Source organism: Harpia harpyja, chromosome 14 (genome assembly GCF_026419915.1).
Source record: "Harpia harpyja isolate bHarHar1 chromosome 14, bHarHar1 primary haplotype, whole genome shotgun sequence".
NCBI classification, from domain to species: Eukaryota; Metazoa; Chordata; class Aves; order Accipitriformes; family Accipitridae; genus Harpia; species Harpia harpyja.
In genome coordinates this window covers 14,416,789-14,434,236 of record NC_068953.1, presented here as the reverse complement: position 1 = coordinate 14,434,236, position 17,448 = coordinate 14,416,789, and the positions used below count along the sequence as shown (strand labels likewise).

The 17,448-nt window shown below is 41.4% G+C and overlaps 1 protein-coding gene across 4 annotated transcripts in view; it reads right to left on the bottom strand.

Moving 5' to 3' along the window:
- Nucleotides 1-659: 659 nt before the first annotated feature.
- Nucleotides 660-17,448, bottom strand: part of GAS7 (growth arrest specific 7) — a 113,609-nt gene continuing 96,820 nt past the window's right edge. For 3 of the 4 annotated variants that reach the window (XM_052807304.1, XM_052807306.1, XM_052807305.1), the window contains 5 exons: nt 17,286-17,414; nt 15,122-15,245; nt 12,625-12,704; nt 10,456-10,554; nt 660-9,720 (listed from right to left, as the gene is read on the bottom strand). In XM_052807304.1, the coding sequence (XP_052663264.1) occupies nt 9,607-9,720; nt 10,456-10,554; nt 12,625-12,704; nt 15,122-15,245; nt 17,286-17,414 (546 nt within the window). In that variant the 3' untranslated portion in view covers nt 660-9,606. The remainder of the gene's footprint in view (nt 9,721-10,455; nt 10,555-12,624; nt 12,705-15,121; nt 15,246-17,285; nt 17,415-17,448) is intronic. The other variant, XR_008238172.1, reaches the window with a different exon arrangement.

Here is a 17,448-nt window from a genome sequence, read left to right as displayed (position 1 = left end):
AGTAACTCCCCATCTTGGATTTCAAAGTTGTATCAAAGTCCTCTACAACTGAAAATGCTTTTTGCTGGTAAGTTGCGGTTAAATGTACCACAGTACGTGGAGAATTGTTAAGTATTCACTAAGATGGTCTATACCATGCACCAACATCTGAAACAGCATTCTGAGATTTTTTAACAGATTTAGGCTACTTTGGGCAAGGTGCAAAGACTCTGCTGTGAAAACCAAGCTTCCACCTGGAACTTTTTTAGTGCCTTACCTTTCTTCTCCTTTTCTGAGAAGAGTGTGCACACCTCTGCAACTACTTACCACATCAATGTACAAACACACCACGGAGCTGTGGGATGCCATTCTGCAGGTGGTTGCAGAAACTGAATTTTTACATGAGTTCAAAACTGGACAAATCCTTAGAAGAAAGCTCCACTGAGGTTTATGAGATGTGTGAATAATGCCGTTACCTCCAAGGCTGCCGAGTCACACATTGCTGGGAAGGTGGGCTCATGTTCTGCAGAACTGCAACACCCGCTTGCTCTGAGCTCTGCTTCTATAGCAGTATCCCATGCTGGTCACTTTTGAAGACAGTTGTTGGGTTTGACAGGATTTTGGCAAGGCTGATTTTGACTTTGTCAGAAAACCTGCCACCATGCATGTTAACTCAAATATTCAAAGTAGAACAATTTATTAACAACAACATTTTACAACAGTGTTTTCTCTTCAATTAAGCTACAAGATGCACATGGAACTTCCAGGTAAAGGACTGACCAGGTGTAGAAGACTTACAAATCATTTAAAGAATGCCCATTTCACGGCAGCTGCTTTCAGACTGATTATGGTCAGCTTGCCTGCTTGTTTAAGAAAAAAACCCATGTAACTACAGGTGTTTCTTAAATTGATTTTCTAATAAAAATGACATTTTAGGGACGGTACTCATCTGAGTATCATGCAAAGATCTGAAAAGGATAAGTACAAGTAGATTACACCCAAGTGATGTGATTGTAAATTCATGCCGCATTAAGCTGGTATCAACAAAGCAGTACACGTGCATACGGCACCCCAAGTGTTCTTTGATGATACTGCATTCAAAAGATGTGTGGCTTTGGTAGAAGAAAAAGCAATTGGGTAAAGACAATTCCATGCTCAATGTGTCTCTGTACAGTTTATTTTACAGGAGATGAGATGAGCACTGTGGTGCATATAAACTTGAAGAACAATATAGGAAAATACAGTTTAACCATATGAAATTGTTTTACAGTAAGACAGAAAAATTATGTATAGGAAATGCCTTCAACACTGAAGGACAAGATCCACAGCTGACATTAAGTAGCTTCCACCAAACTCCGCCAGTTTACCCGAGCTGAAGATCTGCCCCTTAAATCTTTTCTGCATTTGACTTCTTAAGATCAGTAAGTGATTCCTTCATGTATCCGTATGGAACAAAAGCCATCCTACAATTTTCACAATGATCCAAGATTTACTAGTTACCCAGACAGAGGCTGCATGATACATAAACTTATTTAAGGGGTCTATTCAGCCAAAATTTATGGAAAGTTATAAAATTTTGATTAAACATCTTTAAAAATAAGTCATTAGTACTGGCAAAAGACAACTTTCCTAGAAATTTAGAAGTATTTAGCAAAAGTACACAAAAAGGACCAAATAAGCGACTTTATTTTAGTAGAAAACTGTTTTAGTGTATGACTGGTGATCTGGCCTGCCTTTGAATCCCTGCTGTTAAGAATGTCTGCAGAACTGTTTGGTGGATTTTTCACACTGTCTTGGGCTGACAAAAGAAAGGAAACCATCTAAGGAGGAGAAGAAAATACTTGTCCAATACTAGTACCTGCTTTTTTCATAATGGATAGAGGTTGCTGTCCCCAAGGAGTGTTTTTGACCTGCTGGAGTAAAAGAGTGCTAAATGGACATCCAAATTCCTTAGGCTATTCTGAAAATCTCAGCCGTCACATCAAAAAACTCCAAAAGAACAAGGAATTTCAGGTGAAGTGTTCCCAAATTCAAATGACTAAGATTGTCAGGTCATGCAGATGTGAGATCCCTGAAATTACTATTCAGCTTTAGACCTCCAGTACCAGAAAATTTCTTCTCAGCAACTGCTTTAAAAAAAGAATAATTTTTTTTTTATTTTACACAATAAAGGCCTACTTAGGCCCCAAATGCCACTTACTCAACTATTTTTATGCAGAATTCCCTGCTTATTCTACTGAGACCCCTATACTGATGGATGCGTCAGAAGATTAGGTTAGCAACGCTCCTTCAATGCAGTTGCTTTTAAGTCTAACATTTTCTACACCATTTTCAGCACTGAGAATTTAGGATGACTGTGCTGGACAGTAAATGATGAGTGAGACAAAGGCAGGTCTACTGGATATGTGGATGTCCTAAAAGAGTGCACAGTGCAGAGCAAGGAAGGAGGGTTAGGAATCCTGCACAGATCTGTGCATACTGGCTGCTCCTGAGTTTTGGGAATTTTTAGAGTGAATCTGTGTATTTTACATGCTTGTAGCAGATACAATTTAAAGAGGCACTTCAAGGGGAACTACTAGCAGAATTTTAATAGGGTTGTGATACAAGCCATTACTCAGTTACTTGTTAAACCAGTAGCCCTGAAAGACTGCATATATTCAAAATCATAGTCTTGTCCACTCACTGAACCTGAATACAGCAGCTGAAAAGCTTTTGTTCTGAATATCCACTGAGTTTGTCTCTTACGACGCACCTGAAATAGTTCAACTTAATGTAAGTTGAGGGAATTGCATTTGAATGTTTCAAATTTATATATTTTTTTCTGTAATTATTATGTGGTTAACCTAAGACTTATTTTTTATTGGTCTATGAAAGATTTTATCCATGTACAATTTTTAGAATCAGATGCATCATTAGGCACAAAAGGTTTCTGCCTTGAGGAATGCATGGGATTAGAGATTCAAGTTAAATTGTGCTATGTGTTGGTCCCTTCAGAAAAAATGTCCAGGAAGAAAAAATAAACTGTGACTAGCACAAAAAGGAGTCATTGCACTTCCAAACCTGGTGGCTGATAAGAAAAATCCAAAACAAACCCCAAAATAACCTCTCCAAAAAGCATGCACTTACCACTCTCAGAAAATATCCAAAAGCATGAAGCTTGGTCAGCACATTAAAGCAACAGAGACATTCTATGAAAATTCAAAATTAAAGAAAAGATCCTGAAAACTGGTGTATCTCAGTGATGGAAGGTGGGCTACAGTAACAATGAAGAGGGAAAAATAAGAATTGAAAGATGCACATTTATATGAATAAGATTATTGTAAGACAAGTAATGAATATTATTTATACAATAGTGCTTCTCAGGAAAAGACAAGGATTTGCTGACGGGAAAGGCTTCATCACTGTTATGCAACAGAAAGACTGTGTGCGCCAAGCTCCTGGAGAATACCTGCACACCAGGCTTGACAGATTTCCACCTGACTTACAGTCAGTTCAGTGCAAGGGTGCAGGACATCACAGCGCTGCCAAATGCCAAAAAACATTCTGTAGTCATCAGTGTGGCATTGCCACATACCCATCTCCCACTGGCACAACCAGGTGCTAGTCTGAGAGCCCTGTACCAAGCAATAGATACAAGGGAACGTTTCATCGCTGATTTTCATGTGCTAAGTAAGCAGAATTCGGAGAGTGATGAGCCTGTTACTGTCCCCGTCAGGGTCTGAGGAGGACGAGTACCTCATGTTGAGAAGCTCAAATGCCACTGGGGCAGCTAAATATTTTCCTGCCCTATGTGTCTGTTTTTAATTTGAATCTGCCTGTGACTATTGCCCACCTGGTTAAGTTAAATGTGACTAGCAGGCTCCTCTGGTAAAATGTCAGACACCTCTGCTGTGCAAAGGACAGCCGTCAGCCATTCCCTACCACTGTACGAGTATGGGAGTAATGCCCACACAGCAAGAACCATTCACAGCAATGCTTTGGCAACCTCTGGGACCTCATTCTCCTACTTCAACACATGCTGGGTAGCAAAAAGCCTACAGACTTTCCAGAAAGGTCTGTGATCAGGAAAGCTCATTATTTTGAAAACTGCCTTTTTGACACTGTCTTTTGAAGAGCTAGTTCTTGCAAAGCAGAAATGTAAGGGTGACCAGGACTGCCTCCAGGACATCAGACTCTGCCATCTCTGGAACAGACCCAGCAGGCTGTACTAGTGCAAAAGAGCACACTGGCTCCTATAAAATAGCATATATGTTTTCAATTCAGAAGGAAACAATCAATTGATCACACCAAGGAGTCACATCTACTCATTCCATGGGGACCTTCAAGGTGCTGGTCTGGATTTCTTAAGGTGCTTGATAGCGAAGGACCCACCTGGGTAAGCAGTGCTCTTTTTCTCCCTGTGTGCGACTGAAGAAATAGATGGGCAGAGCTACTTTTTCACTTAATTTTGGATTTGGGTTTTTACAGCTGCATCAGAAGGTGAGCTGTAAGCCCATGCTCTAGAGCTGCGCTCCTACCACAGCCTGACACAGGGTCACTCGTGGAGCTGCTGGGAACTGCACATATAGCAGCTAGGACTTATACATTTAAGTATTTGAGGTTCTCATTTCTTAATGTTTACCTTATACATGTACTCAACGACTAAGGATAAAAGAGGCTTGTGCCTATTTGTTAGCCTGATTTTCAAAGTCTCTTATCGCGTACATGCTCCCTGTTGTATTCCAAGAAATCTCTGAGTTCCAAGCACTTCCAAAGAGCAAGTGAAAAGAATAGTGCACATTTCTACATAGAGTCTGACTTGCAGCAAATATTTAAATAATGACATTAAAAACAGGGACAAATTTGAAGAGGTTCTGAGGTCTGAGAAATTATGACTGCTACTGAGCATATAAGAGTTTCCTTTGAATGCTTTACAGAAAATTCCTGTTAGGACCCCCCCTGCCAAAAAAAAACCAACCAAAAAAAGAGGTGATCTGAGTGCAGTTCACTGTCACAAGACAGCTACACATGCTGACATTACAGCATAGGGCTGTCAGTTAAACAAAAAGCAACTAATTCTGCAACACAAAACTGCGTAGATGCATAAAGGGTAAAGAGAACCAGAGCACAAGTTTGCATGCCACCTGTTGTGCACAAAAGGAAGAACAATTTCAGTGTTTACAATAACTGTGCAACATGAGGGGAGCACAGCTATCCCACAGCAGCTCAGGCAGGGCTGCAGAAGGGCGAAAAGTATTCTAGAAATGTAAGAGGGATTTCCATATGACTTTCACTGCTGTTACAGTATTTTAACTTCTTTTAAAAAAAAATTAAAGCTATCACTAAAGGTCCCAGTGTCAAATAATGAAATAACGTTCCTATAAGGGAACAAGTGAAGTCTTTCAAAAGATGTTCAACACATAGAAGTGATGAACAAATTTGAGTTATAGACATGAGTGAATCTGGAGCAGATTGGAAATCTGAGAATTACACCTTTTTGGATGTTGCTCTGTGAAAGCAACTGGAATCTTGCCAGTGATGAGAGAAGATTGCACTTGGCCCACGTGGTAAAGGACTCATCGCTTTCAGCTCATTAACTCCAACAGGAATCAGCCAACAGCACTGGATCCAGAATGAGTTCTGTTAGAAAATAAGCTGAAAGAATACCTTAGAGAAAGACTTCCAACAGGGACTCTCTGTTGAGTAAACTATGCCAGAAGATGGCTTTGAAGACATAGGTGGACTGGTATGGATGATGAATAAAATGTTCTCATTCTGTGCAGTAGCTGAGGTTACAGCTGGTAAGCACCTCACCAGCTCTGGCTCCAGAGTCAGGACACTCAAAGGATTCAAAGCCATAGGAATTCATGAAGGCCTTGAGCTCAGACAAGGGCCAAAAGGCTTTGGCTGAAGCAGAGATCGCCAGGGAGCCAGAGGCTTGACAGCACAAGACAAGTATGTGACAGCATCACTTAGGCAAAGAGGGAGCTCCACAGGAGCTGCAGGACTCCTGAAACAGAGGCAGCTTCAACAAAGACCCGGGCAAGCAGAGCTACCAGATAAGAACCAGAGGCAAATTCGCACTAATTGTACCTCTTCGGGTGAAACCAAACAGTACTAATCAAAAGCTCACATTCTGCTCTGTGACCACAGAGCCGTATGAAGATGTAAGACAGCCTTGTCACTCAACAAAAAAAGACTGATACCTGTAGTGACTAAAATAGTAAAAACTTGCATCATGTGTGTGAGCCCACCTGCCAGACGAAACGAGATGACCCTTAAGCTCAGTACCTATGGAGGCAAGGGACTTACTTTGCTATTCCTATCAATCAGTTACATTGCAACATCATCATGCTTTTCATGTGCTAGCTATTTTAACATAACATGAAGCTTGATCGTGCTCTGGAGAAGAAGCTGTTTAGGATGAGCTATTGCATGAGGAAAGACTGGGTTCAACTTCATTTTTGCAACTCAATGGAACATGAATAGAGCAATGCTGAAACTCCCAAAGTTACCTTGTTAGGAACGAACACGAGGGCAGGCGTCCATGCTTCCCTTCAAACATGCCACTACCTTCTTTGAAGACGCTGTCCGTTCAGAAGCACAGGCGCTCCAGCACTCCCTGACTTGTAAGGGATCACACTGTCCAGGATCCATCAGCCAGAGAAGTGAATGAGCCAGGTGACACTGATCCCACTGTCTGCAATGTTGTATCTCAAGGGAGTATCATCTTTTGCAGGAAATAAGCTGGAAACTGTCTACAAGCAACAGCAAAACTTCCCTAACACTTCCAGTCATTAAAGTCTCGTAGAGGAAGCATCTTACCCATTGCGGAGCAGCACTGGGCGAGAGTTTGCTGGGCCTGGTAAAGATTAACAGGCGGGTACAAGTGCTCTCCTCAGTTTATCAAAGTGAAAAAGAGATACAGACTCCATCAAGAGAATTATCATTCTGTGCAGCTCACACATTCCTGCAACATTTCAAATGGACCAAAAACTAGAAGTAGGAAAACCGTCTGGAAATAAAACAAAAGGGGAAAAAAAATTTACCAGAAAATACAACTGAGAATTGAGAGCAGCTTAAATACACGTTAGTAGAGGAACCAAAATACATTTCAGTCCTCAGAGAAACCTGTGCTAATGGACAATATTTCCAGTCCAAAATGGATAAAATAATAAACATCTTTAAAGAAAGAGGAAAAATAAAGTGTAATTGCTAACAGATTATTTCAGATATTTATTAAGGAGAATACTGTATAAAGTGCACAACTAGCTTGGTTTTGCAATCAAAACAAGAATGTGGTGAGGTGTCATCGAGACTGCTCACTTTAATTTACAATACAGCTTAGAATACAGGGCTTGACCTGAGATGCAGCTCTTAAGTACTCCAGTTATTTTTGGCCATTGAACTTTTGAAAGCTCACCCTGCACCTGTGGTTAATAAAAAAAAAAAAAAGAAAAAGTGCCTGTCCTCCAAAGTGCATGGTAGAGATAAGAAAAGTATACATCGGTATGCCAAAAAAAATTTAAAAAATTAATAGGACAGAAAGGGAATCAATAGGAAGACTGAAAAGAGATCATCATGAAACTTCCCTGCTTTAGCAGCAGAAGAGGAGTCTAGGGAAACGTACATACTCTAACTGAGCTCAAGGACTATGCAACACTTAGGCAAACCATGTTTCATTTGTATTGCAATGGTCTTTGCAGGAATTTAGGAGAGACTCTGACAACAGTGTGCTGAATGCTTCCAACACCAAGATAAAATAGTAGTCAGAAATTCAGAAGTGTTTAATGAAGTGCACTACAGGAGGTGTCACACCAGGAACAGTGATCCTGAGCATGCAGCGGTCATGGCATTTCACCTGCCAACATGCAAAGGTTTATAAAGGTTAATGATGCAGCAGAGAAGTGGGTTCTGGAGGCATTTGTAAGACAGGAATTAATCTATACTGGTAAAGAGATGGTTGAGAAAAAGGAAACAATAAGAAAATGCAACAGAATTCAGTTTTAAATAAACCAGAAAAATAATCACTGTAACAGTATTAAAAATGTTTTTCAGATAAGACTTCTCTGTGCCTGAGTTTGTAAAGGGGAATATTAATTCTCAATGATATAATCAGAGCACTTTGAAGCTGGTGAACAAAAACCTAGAATAGTAGTAGAACAAAAGAAGGATGCAATTTTGGTGCTGGGGAAAAAAAGGATGGCAACAATGACACAAAGTGGAACATAACTGTGGATCAAATGAAATAGTACGCTTTGGGAAATTGTAGGTAACACCACACTAAACACTGAGTAAAGGCCACAGTGGTGAGAATCAAGGTTTCTGCTCGATCTAAAGCAAGAATCTTAAGATTCTTGGCATTGTATGAAATGCTGAAAAATATATTAACAGCAACACTGAATAATCAATCAGAAATAACAGCAGGAGAAGAAAATTAATACCTTTTCAAAACCATTCTCCAAACTACCTAAGACTATGTGCCAAGAGCAGCGTTGAATTTTTGGTAGTTTGTGGAAGGGTAACAAAGGAAGAACTCTAAGGTTAAGAATCTGATGCTGCAGAAGTGCTGGGCACCTACATCTACATTTAATGCAATCTAGCATCACAGATTCATGGCACCTTTGAAAATCAGGCTCTAAAAAGAGAAATCCTACAATTTAGCTGGACAAACATGGTAATTAAAGATACCTAAAGGCTGTGATATTCACCTGAAGGAACCAACAAAGGGCAATTTAAAACTGGATCCCAAATACAATGTCTGAGGACTGTCTTTAAGGAGATTCTGTGAGAAAACATCTTGCATAACCAGGAAAGGTTTTGAACATCTCCTTTATTCCTTGGTATATAACCTCTTTCTGTCATTGAGGGCACTCAGACAGCTAATGAGGTAGGTATAGCACAACCAAGTCTTTCCTGATAAATAACAGTGATGGTAACACTTTCAACCTTATTGATTGGCCTAGAACAGAAATCATGATGATAATGGGTTTATGTATCCCTGAGAGGGAGTATAAAACAGGAAGAACAGGAGTCTTCTCCATAGATTTTGGGAGAAGGGCCATCACTTCACTGCCATGGTGGGACACTGTGTTATATGAAATGAATGTATTCACACAACACTGCTGCAAGATATGCGTGTTTTATAGATGGGGGTGCCAGAAAAGTTAATTGACTTGCCTATGGCCATGAACGCAGTCAGTGACAGACCTGGGATTCATGATCAGGACTTCCTTGCCTCCTGCATCATGTTCAAACAGTTATCTACTTGCTGGCCAGAGGCTTACTGCATGGTTGTTCTAACATACTGTATAAAGATAGTCATGCAAGGGATGTAGCACAAAGTCACTGAAGAACAGAGTTCTCTCTATACCAGAAAGCAGATTTCTTCTGGAAGCTGCGTGCAATTGGGAACCTCTGGTGGGAAGCACACATCTGGTTTCTTCACCCTGGAATGTCTGGTGCTTAAGGCTTAGCACAATGAGGACCATTTTAATGACTAAATGTAACAGAGAGAGCCCGTACAGGCATAAATTACAAGCTGTCTGGTAGTGGAACAACCTTTTCCCTATGCTCTTCTGACTCTTAAAAACAAAAACATTAGCCTGGTTAATTCAGTGGACTCATCACATACAACTATAGATCAGTCTATATTTCCATGTCCACAGGTCGGATATCTCCAGTTTTGTGTTCTTTTACCCACAGTTCCCTGTCTTTGGCAGGATCCACTTTCCGAAGCAACTGATCCACGAGTTCTACTGTCTAAAATGAACAAAACAAGAATCAAAATGTCAAGGGCGCATTTCAAGCACAGTCAGTCATTGCTCTGAAGCGTAGAGCAGCTATGGGCACGCCTACGTTGCATTTGCAGACAAGTGAGAACCGAACATACATGAGACTCGGTGGACAACAGCCAGATCTGAATGTGAAGCCTCGTAGCAGGAAGCAAAGAAGAGGCAGACTATTAACATCAAGCAGAGACAGGCTTTCTATGCCAGCATTGGACAGTTGGTATTTGACTCCTGTCCTGCAATCTGTACCTTACATGAAATACAACCATGTACTGAGGTCGGCATACATCCCCCATATTTTAGTATTTGAAAACTAGCCAGTTTTTTAATACAGAAAAAATATGTACTCCCTCCTCCAACAGCGAAACTATTTACCATCTTCCTTGCAAGAATAGATGACCTCAAGGAGCAGTGCATCATGCTGGGAGAGCTAATAATGGCTCATGCTGCCCAAATGTAATTCAGTTCACTGTGTCTCCCCCAGCAAAAAGCTGTGATCCAGCAGTATGAAATGTAAACAGGATCAGAGAGTCTTAGAAGAGCAGGACTGCAAGGTGGCAGTACAGTACTGCTGCAAACTAACAAGCTGACCGCATACACTTTTCACATCTCCTTTTGATACAGGTCAGTCAGATCAGTATAGGGACTGTTCTGCCCAGCTGAAGTGCAGTAAAGACCAAAGGGACTGAACAAAAAGCAGACTTACGCTTTGGTTGAACATGTCTGTCTCATGCCGCAGCTGTGTATACTGGCAAAGATGCTGCCGAATCATCTCCACCCTTTCAACTTCTAGTCTTTCAAGCTCCTAGACATGAAGAAAAACAAGTCCATATTTTTTTTGAAGGCCCAGAGAAAGGATGACACACAAAAGGTTGCCAGTCAGTGCGATACTACCCCAGGGACATGCTTTGGAGCTGAAGTCTGTGGTTGCACATCCCTACAATTTGCAGAGTATCAGAGACAGCAAGCAACAGAATTCACTTCAGCCTGAGCCCAATGACAGGAAAGAAGGTCAAAACCTTTCCAAAACTGAGACAACCAAGGCAGAGAGACTGTCTTCAGGGACGCTGCAAGCAAGAGGGAATCTGTTTCCTGCAAGAAGCTTTGCATGTTCTGTTGCTAGCTCCAGAAGTTACAGTCATTCCTTGGGGAAGCAGGAGACCACGTTGGGGTGTATGGCTCAGAGGTTCTGACTGCCTCGGTCTAACCAGACACCTATAAGAGCAGTTCTATCTGTTCACCAGATGATGAGCTGGGACAAGTCTCCACCTCGTTCAGCTGGCAATAAGCAGATGCCAGCAACACTTCAGTTGAAAAGGTAGGTGATTTCTAACCTTCCTCCTGATTTTTTCTGCCTCCCTCCTCTCCTGGATTCTGATATTATACCCCAAAATCTGCATTTAGTCCCTCCTTGTCTATCTGAGTGGCAGCAGTGGAAGCAGCATGCTATGGAAGTCTGCCTTTAAAGACATATACTGTAACGGACTTTGCTGTATCACTAGAAAGCTCTGTACTGCCCTATGGAAAAAATGGCCTACTTTGAACACAGACTCCCTTACTTAGGCCACAGATGCGCAGGACCAGAACACTGAACCCAGTGTGCTAGTGCTAGTAAGCATGCCATATGCAGAACATGCATTGTATCTGCACTAGAAACTTCAGGGAGGAAGGTATGCAAGGAAACACAAGTCTTCAGAACTTGACTCTTTCAACTTTGTATTGCATATGAACTAATCTGTACCTGAGTTGATCAGATGCAGACTGTTTCTTGATTTAGATTTTACATTCATGTATAACAAGACTTACCTTCAAATCCTTCTCAGACTGCGTTTCACAACTGAAAAGCCTGCTGTGCAGCCTGCAGGCTATGACTTCCCTCTTGAGCTATCTACTAGCACACTTCTGAGTCATCCTTCTACAGGAGCAAATGTGCAGCTAACATATACCTGGCTGTATCTGGACACAGTGGCACTGATGGTCAGTATTATTTGCATCAGTGAGAAACCACCAGTGAAGGTGAGAGGAGAATCAGATGCCTTATGTATAGGAACAGCCAACTTTTTCTCTCTTGTTCTGTTTTTGGGGAGGTATCTGCCTTCTGGTGTTCTACTCACCCATCTGCCTTTATTTATTTACTGCAGTTAAAACATTGCACTGACACACTTTCAAATGATGAGCAATTTATTACCCTGCTCCTTATTAGGAGGAGTTCACAGTTTTGTGTTTGTCCAATGAGAAAAACACATGCAAAAGACATTTTTATTTCCCACTTTTGAAAGCAATTGGCTGTTGTCCAGAATGGCTCTAAGGAATGACAAGGGAGGAGCCCTAAAGCCAAAGTACAGGTATTTCAAGGAATACAGCACATCAAAGATGTATCTTGGCATCCTGGTGACTAACCCCAAAGGTATACACCCTTAAGGTGTATTCTGTGAGCTGTGTTATCTTCAGAGAAACAGAACAATAGGCAATTGAAGCATACCTCTTCTAAGCTGGCAATACTCAAAATTTCAAAAAATTTCAAAAGAAATTGTAAAATCATGGAATACAAAAATTCATAATATATAAATGGATTCAGTGATTTATCACATTTTTCCATGTCTACCTTGTGCATTACTTCATCCTTCCTGGGGACAATTCCAGTGTTCTGGCCCCTAAGCAGACCTGAACTGGTTTAACACCTTCTGCAAAGAAACAATTATTTCTTCCTTCCCCTACTGATACGAGTTTTTCTTAGAACTGAGAACAGGAAATACAATGGGAGATTTATCACCCAATTTTTCCCATTGCTTTGCACTGTAACTAGCTATGAGTGATGTACACTATTACAATTTTGCAGTGTTATCCATGTAAGATGCTACAGAGAGTTACATACCAGAGTGGTGGTCACCATTTCCTCAAACCATTTGGACTGGGCTTGATTGTAAAGATCCACACAGCGCATCAGGTCATCTCCTGAAAAGTTCAAGATAACAACACATTAGTCTTCTCTAGCCAGGGTTACGAGCTTCAAAGGAAACTGCAGTTCAGGTTTTGTAGACAGACCCAAAGGGTTTGAAGGTCAGTCCTGGTGGAGCTGAAGGCAGTTCTGTTACATGGTATTTGTTACGTGCAACAAAATTTCAACAAAATGCATGCACTTTATGTGTGGTGAAAGATCAGTGTTTGGGAGAGAAAGAATGAGTAGGAAAGACAAGATTTTAAAAGGAAAATATGAATGTTAAGTAATATTTTACAAAATGCCCAGAACTATGAAAGCAAGTTACTTCAGTTAAAAAAAATGGTCATAGACATAAAGTTATATCTGAAAAATAAAATAATTAAAATGGGAAATCAATAATAATGAGTTATTGAGCCGCATGGTAGGACTCTCTAGCTGAGACTGCATTCGAAGACAGGTCTGTTTAAAACTGGAGCGAAGCATCAGGCTTAAGCTGTCTGAGATCAAGGGATGCTTATTTGCAACCTCCACCCAGTTGCACACTCATGCATTCTCCAGCCTCTGAAGATGCATGATTCCAGTCAAGCTCTAGCTTCCTCCCATATTCAAGGCAGTAACACAATAAGCTGTGATTGTTTCAATTTTTGATTTGTTGCAGGACCTCTGACAGAGAGGGAAAGGTGGGTGGAAAATCTGGAAGGCACGTCTCAGAGATTACTGCTTTCTGGCTCATAAATTCTCTTTCTTCTTTAAACGAGGCTTAACTACGCTTTCCCTAATGGTTTGATGCCTAGGTCCAGGGCTCAAATTCATCCTGTTCTTTCAGGGGCAAGAAGGTCTTTATACATTAACCAGGAATGAATCAAGCTTTAAGAACAGGACTCCATAGACCAAACAAGTGTCAAAGAAGTAAATGCATCTGGAAGTCTCTCGTGGACTTAGAACTTGGGGTGGCTACCAAACTCTACGAAGAAAGCAGGACTGAGGGCTTAAAGCTTGACAATAAGCTTATCCACCCAGACAGGGGATGCCTAGGCTGACATGACAAGTCCGAACTAATGACTTCCACACTCCAGGAGGCTCCTTGGGAGCTATCTGACTTGGGGTTCTCCTCCACCCACCCGAGTGAATCTGAGCCACTGTACAGCCAGGAACATGAAAGCAATGAAACAAACAAAAAATCCATGGGAGCAGAAAGCAACGCCACATATCAGTAACCAGTGGGATCGTAGAAGGGCTCTGGTCTAGAGCTCTCTGGTCCTATCGTCCACTTACAGCTGGGCTCATTTCAAAGACAGATCACTACATGCTGCTCCTGTGCGTATTGCAAGCACCCCAGCTGGGCTGCTGGGTAGCACTACCTGCAAGGATGGGACAAGTCCTCCCCTGCCACGCACTGTAACAGTGGCACAAAGTTGGGGAGAGCAATGGGGAGACTCACACCAAATTCTGGGTTAATCCCATCTGATCTTCAGCTGTCCCCTGCCTGTTCAATAAATATCTATTACAATTTCTGAGTAGTCAAGAGAACACAGAGAGGCTGTGAATTTGCAGACGGATAAAGAGCGTCTCTCATGGAGCCTCCCGTCGCTAACACATAACTTTTGTTTCTCCTCAAATGGTTGTCTATACATGGTAACCCTGCGAATGACTCTTCTCAGTCTCCTCAAAACCCAGACAGGCTATCCTGAAAGTTTTAAAAGCCTCAGAACTATGAAGGACCACTCTGGCAGGAATGGACCTATGAAAGGATGAAACATGGAAGCCCTAGTTAAAACATATTTTCAGCAAAGGTACTAACAGAGCTGCACATATCAGCTTTGCAGATCTCAAGAAAGACAGTTCCTGATGGATCCTGTAGAAGTGGTTTGAGCCTCTGTAAAGCATGCATAGCTCACATCAAGTTGCTGTGTCCTCAGTACAGTATAGCACACACTACTATATCCTCAGTAACGCTTGAACAGAAACCATTTTAATCACAGAGTAGCAGTGGAAAAAAGACAAAAAGTTCACTTTCAAGGAAAAAGACAGTAATAGGAAGCATAATAGGCACCCGCATAGTTGTGGGTGACTGTGATTTAGGAAAGAACCAAGGAAGGAACTATGATTTAAGGAAGAAACATCCTCAGCTGAGCTTCTTTGAATCTGACTTTGAAAGTTTCACAAACATTCAGTTATCTCAGCACATTTTCACAAAACAAAAGGACGATTCACCCTCCTTTTACTGTTCTCACCCTGATTATCAAAATCATCATTTTATGACAACTAACATGGAAAAACTGGGCTTGTTTCTTCAGAGGATTTAATACCAAACAGATTTGTAGCACTTTGTAGCTACAATATTGAAAAACAAGAAACACGCAGGTGGATGGGCAGCTGCATCCCGCAGGGCTGTGCTTGCCTCCCAACACTGATGGACACAGGTACTCACCTGCCTGAGTGGACTTCCGTCTCGCCTTCTTAATTTCCTCTTCTGTCTTGTTGCTGAGCTTCACCTCTAGCTGCTGAGTCTTCATTTCCAGATCCTTCTGTCTCTCTGTCAAGGCTTTCCGGGCCTTGGAGTAATTAAAGAGTCACATGTTTTAGAGGAAAAGAGCTGCCAGCTGCTGTCAGCCATCTATGACTCCTTCACACAAGTATTTGTCAGTAAGAAGTCAGGGACTCTGCATAAAACTGGGTCCTAACTGGGATTCAAACTGGGATTCAAGTTCTTAGGACACCATGTGGTGTTCAAAGAAGTGTCCTACCACCATATAGAAGTTGTCACCAACAAATCACAAAAGCATCTGAATTCTTCATAGGTTCTTAGAAAGGCACAGTACCAAAGTCATCATCAGACTTCCCTGTTTCTTAGTAACTTTCTCACTATTTCTGGAAGGAAGGGGAGCTGGAGCTTCTTCCAAATGTCTTAACCAGCATCACATAGACATCTCTTCCATTTGCTTTTCTTAGGATCTAAATTGTTGAAAGAATTTCAGGTACCTTACAAAATTTATTTTTAAGTACCTTCTGGATTCAATATACACTTATCAGAAACTCTAACAATAGGAACTTTTGGACTTATTTCAGAAAAACTAATTCAGGTTCATGACAACAGCAGTTTGTACTGTAGAAATCAAGAACCTGAGACCTGGTTACAACTGATTATTTAAATTACCTTACTTTAAAGTTCTTCAGGCTTTTAAAACCTGATTTATCAGTATCATTGCTGAACTTATACAGGCAAATTAGTAAAGTGTCTCAACAAATAAACATCATTACCACATATGCATGCTGTCACCTCATTTGCTGAGGTTGCCTAAATACATAAAATAAAAATAACTTGTTTTGCACAGATTTGTTATAAAATAGGTCACATTTGTTCTTTACCCAGTTACAGTGTTTAAAACTAAATTTGGATGATATATTTTGTTAGCACCTTGCAGTTTCCTACAGTCACACCAGCCTGCAAGTTACAACGCTCTTGAGGCATTACTTGCATTTTTTCAATTTACAGTTTTAAAGACCCTGTGCTTGGTTCGGCAGGTCGCAAGAGGGAGCTGCAGAAAAGCAAACTGGTGAGAAGCTGTGTGCTTCATCAGGCACACTACAGACACGGCTTTTTCCTTTTTTTATTCCTTCTTCTCAAGGCTATTCTAATTCATTCTTTTCAATACCCCTACTGAGGACTGTGTTTCTTTGCAGATATGACTGTGAGGAACTTACTGTTTTGCAGAAAAATGCCTTCCCTGCATACATACAGGCTAATAACCTTGTGTATCCTACAACAATTCTGTCCCCGGACAAACTTTCTCATGTGCACTCTGATCTTTAGTGAAAGCCCAAACAACCTTCTGAGTTGACTGAGCATGGTATTTTCCTTTCCAGCTTACACCCAAGAGCAAACCGCATGAGGATACCATTTGGCATAAGCGTCTTGGCAACCAATGCATGGGTATCCTGTTTCCTTCCAGCTGCTGATAAAAGAGCACTTTTCGTGGGTATAACTCTCCCTAATCACAACCTCAGCTACCTACTGGATGTTCACGTTAAAACAGCCCCTCATACTATGGTGCTGCTGCTGTTTGGGTTTTTCAGGTGAGGATGTTTGCTGTGAGGTGCAGGAGATGGGAACTGGGGGAGGGTTTCTGACTTGCCATGCCAGGTTTGAGCTGCCTTCCTTGGCCATCTGCTTTTGGCCACTGCATCAGAGGATACTGAGCCAGGTGAGCCTTTGGCCTGACCCTGCTGCTATTCTAAGGCAAGGTTTTTTAAATTTTGAGGGCAATAGATGTGACTTCTAGATGCACACAAGTAAGGAGTATTTTCACCAAATGCATTAGAAATATATCATCCCAAACTGAGAAGGGAAGGATGAAGCAAAAAGCCAGTTCAGCAGTAATGTGTTAGCCCTGCCTGTAGCCCCCAGTTTCCCAAATCTCAGCTAAACAGCAAACAACGTCTGGGGCCTAGCAAAGCATAACTAAGAGCAGAAAGCACTCAGCTGAAACTTTTGTCATTCTTTGTGGCAGAACAGAAACTTTTCATGGGGCAGCTGCTTTTCTGTCCAAACCAGCAGTATCTCACAAACTCTCCAGTTTGTTCTCTGCTCCTACCTTTTCAACTGCTGCATAGCGGCTGGCCAGATGCTTCCGTAAGTCTGCAATATGGTGGTCACACTTCTTCATGTCTTTCTTAAAGTTCTCTCTGAAGTTGAGCAGGGGTTTCTCTACCTCGCTCTGAAGCTTGTAATGAAAACAAAAGAAGAAATGGCAATAA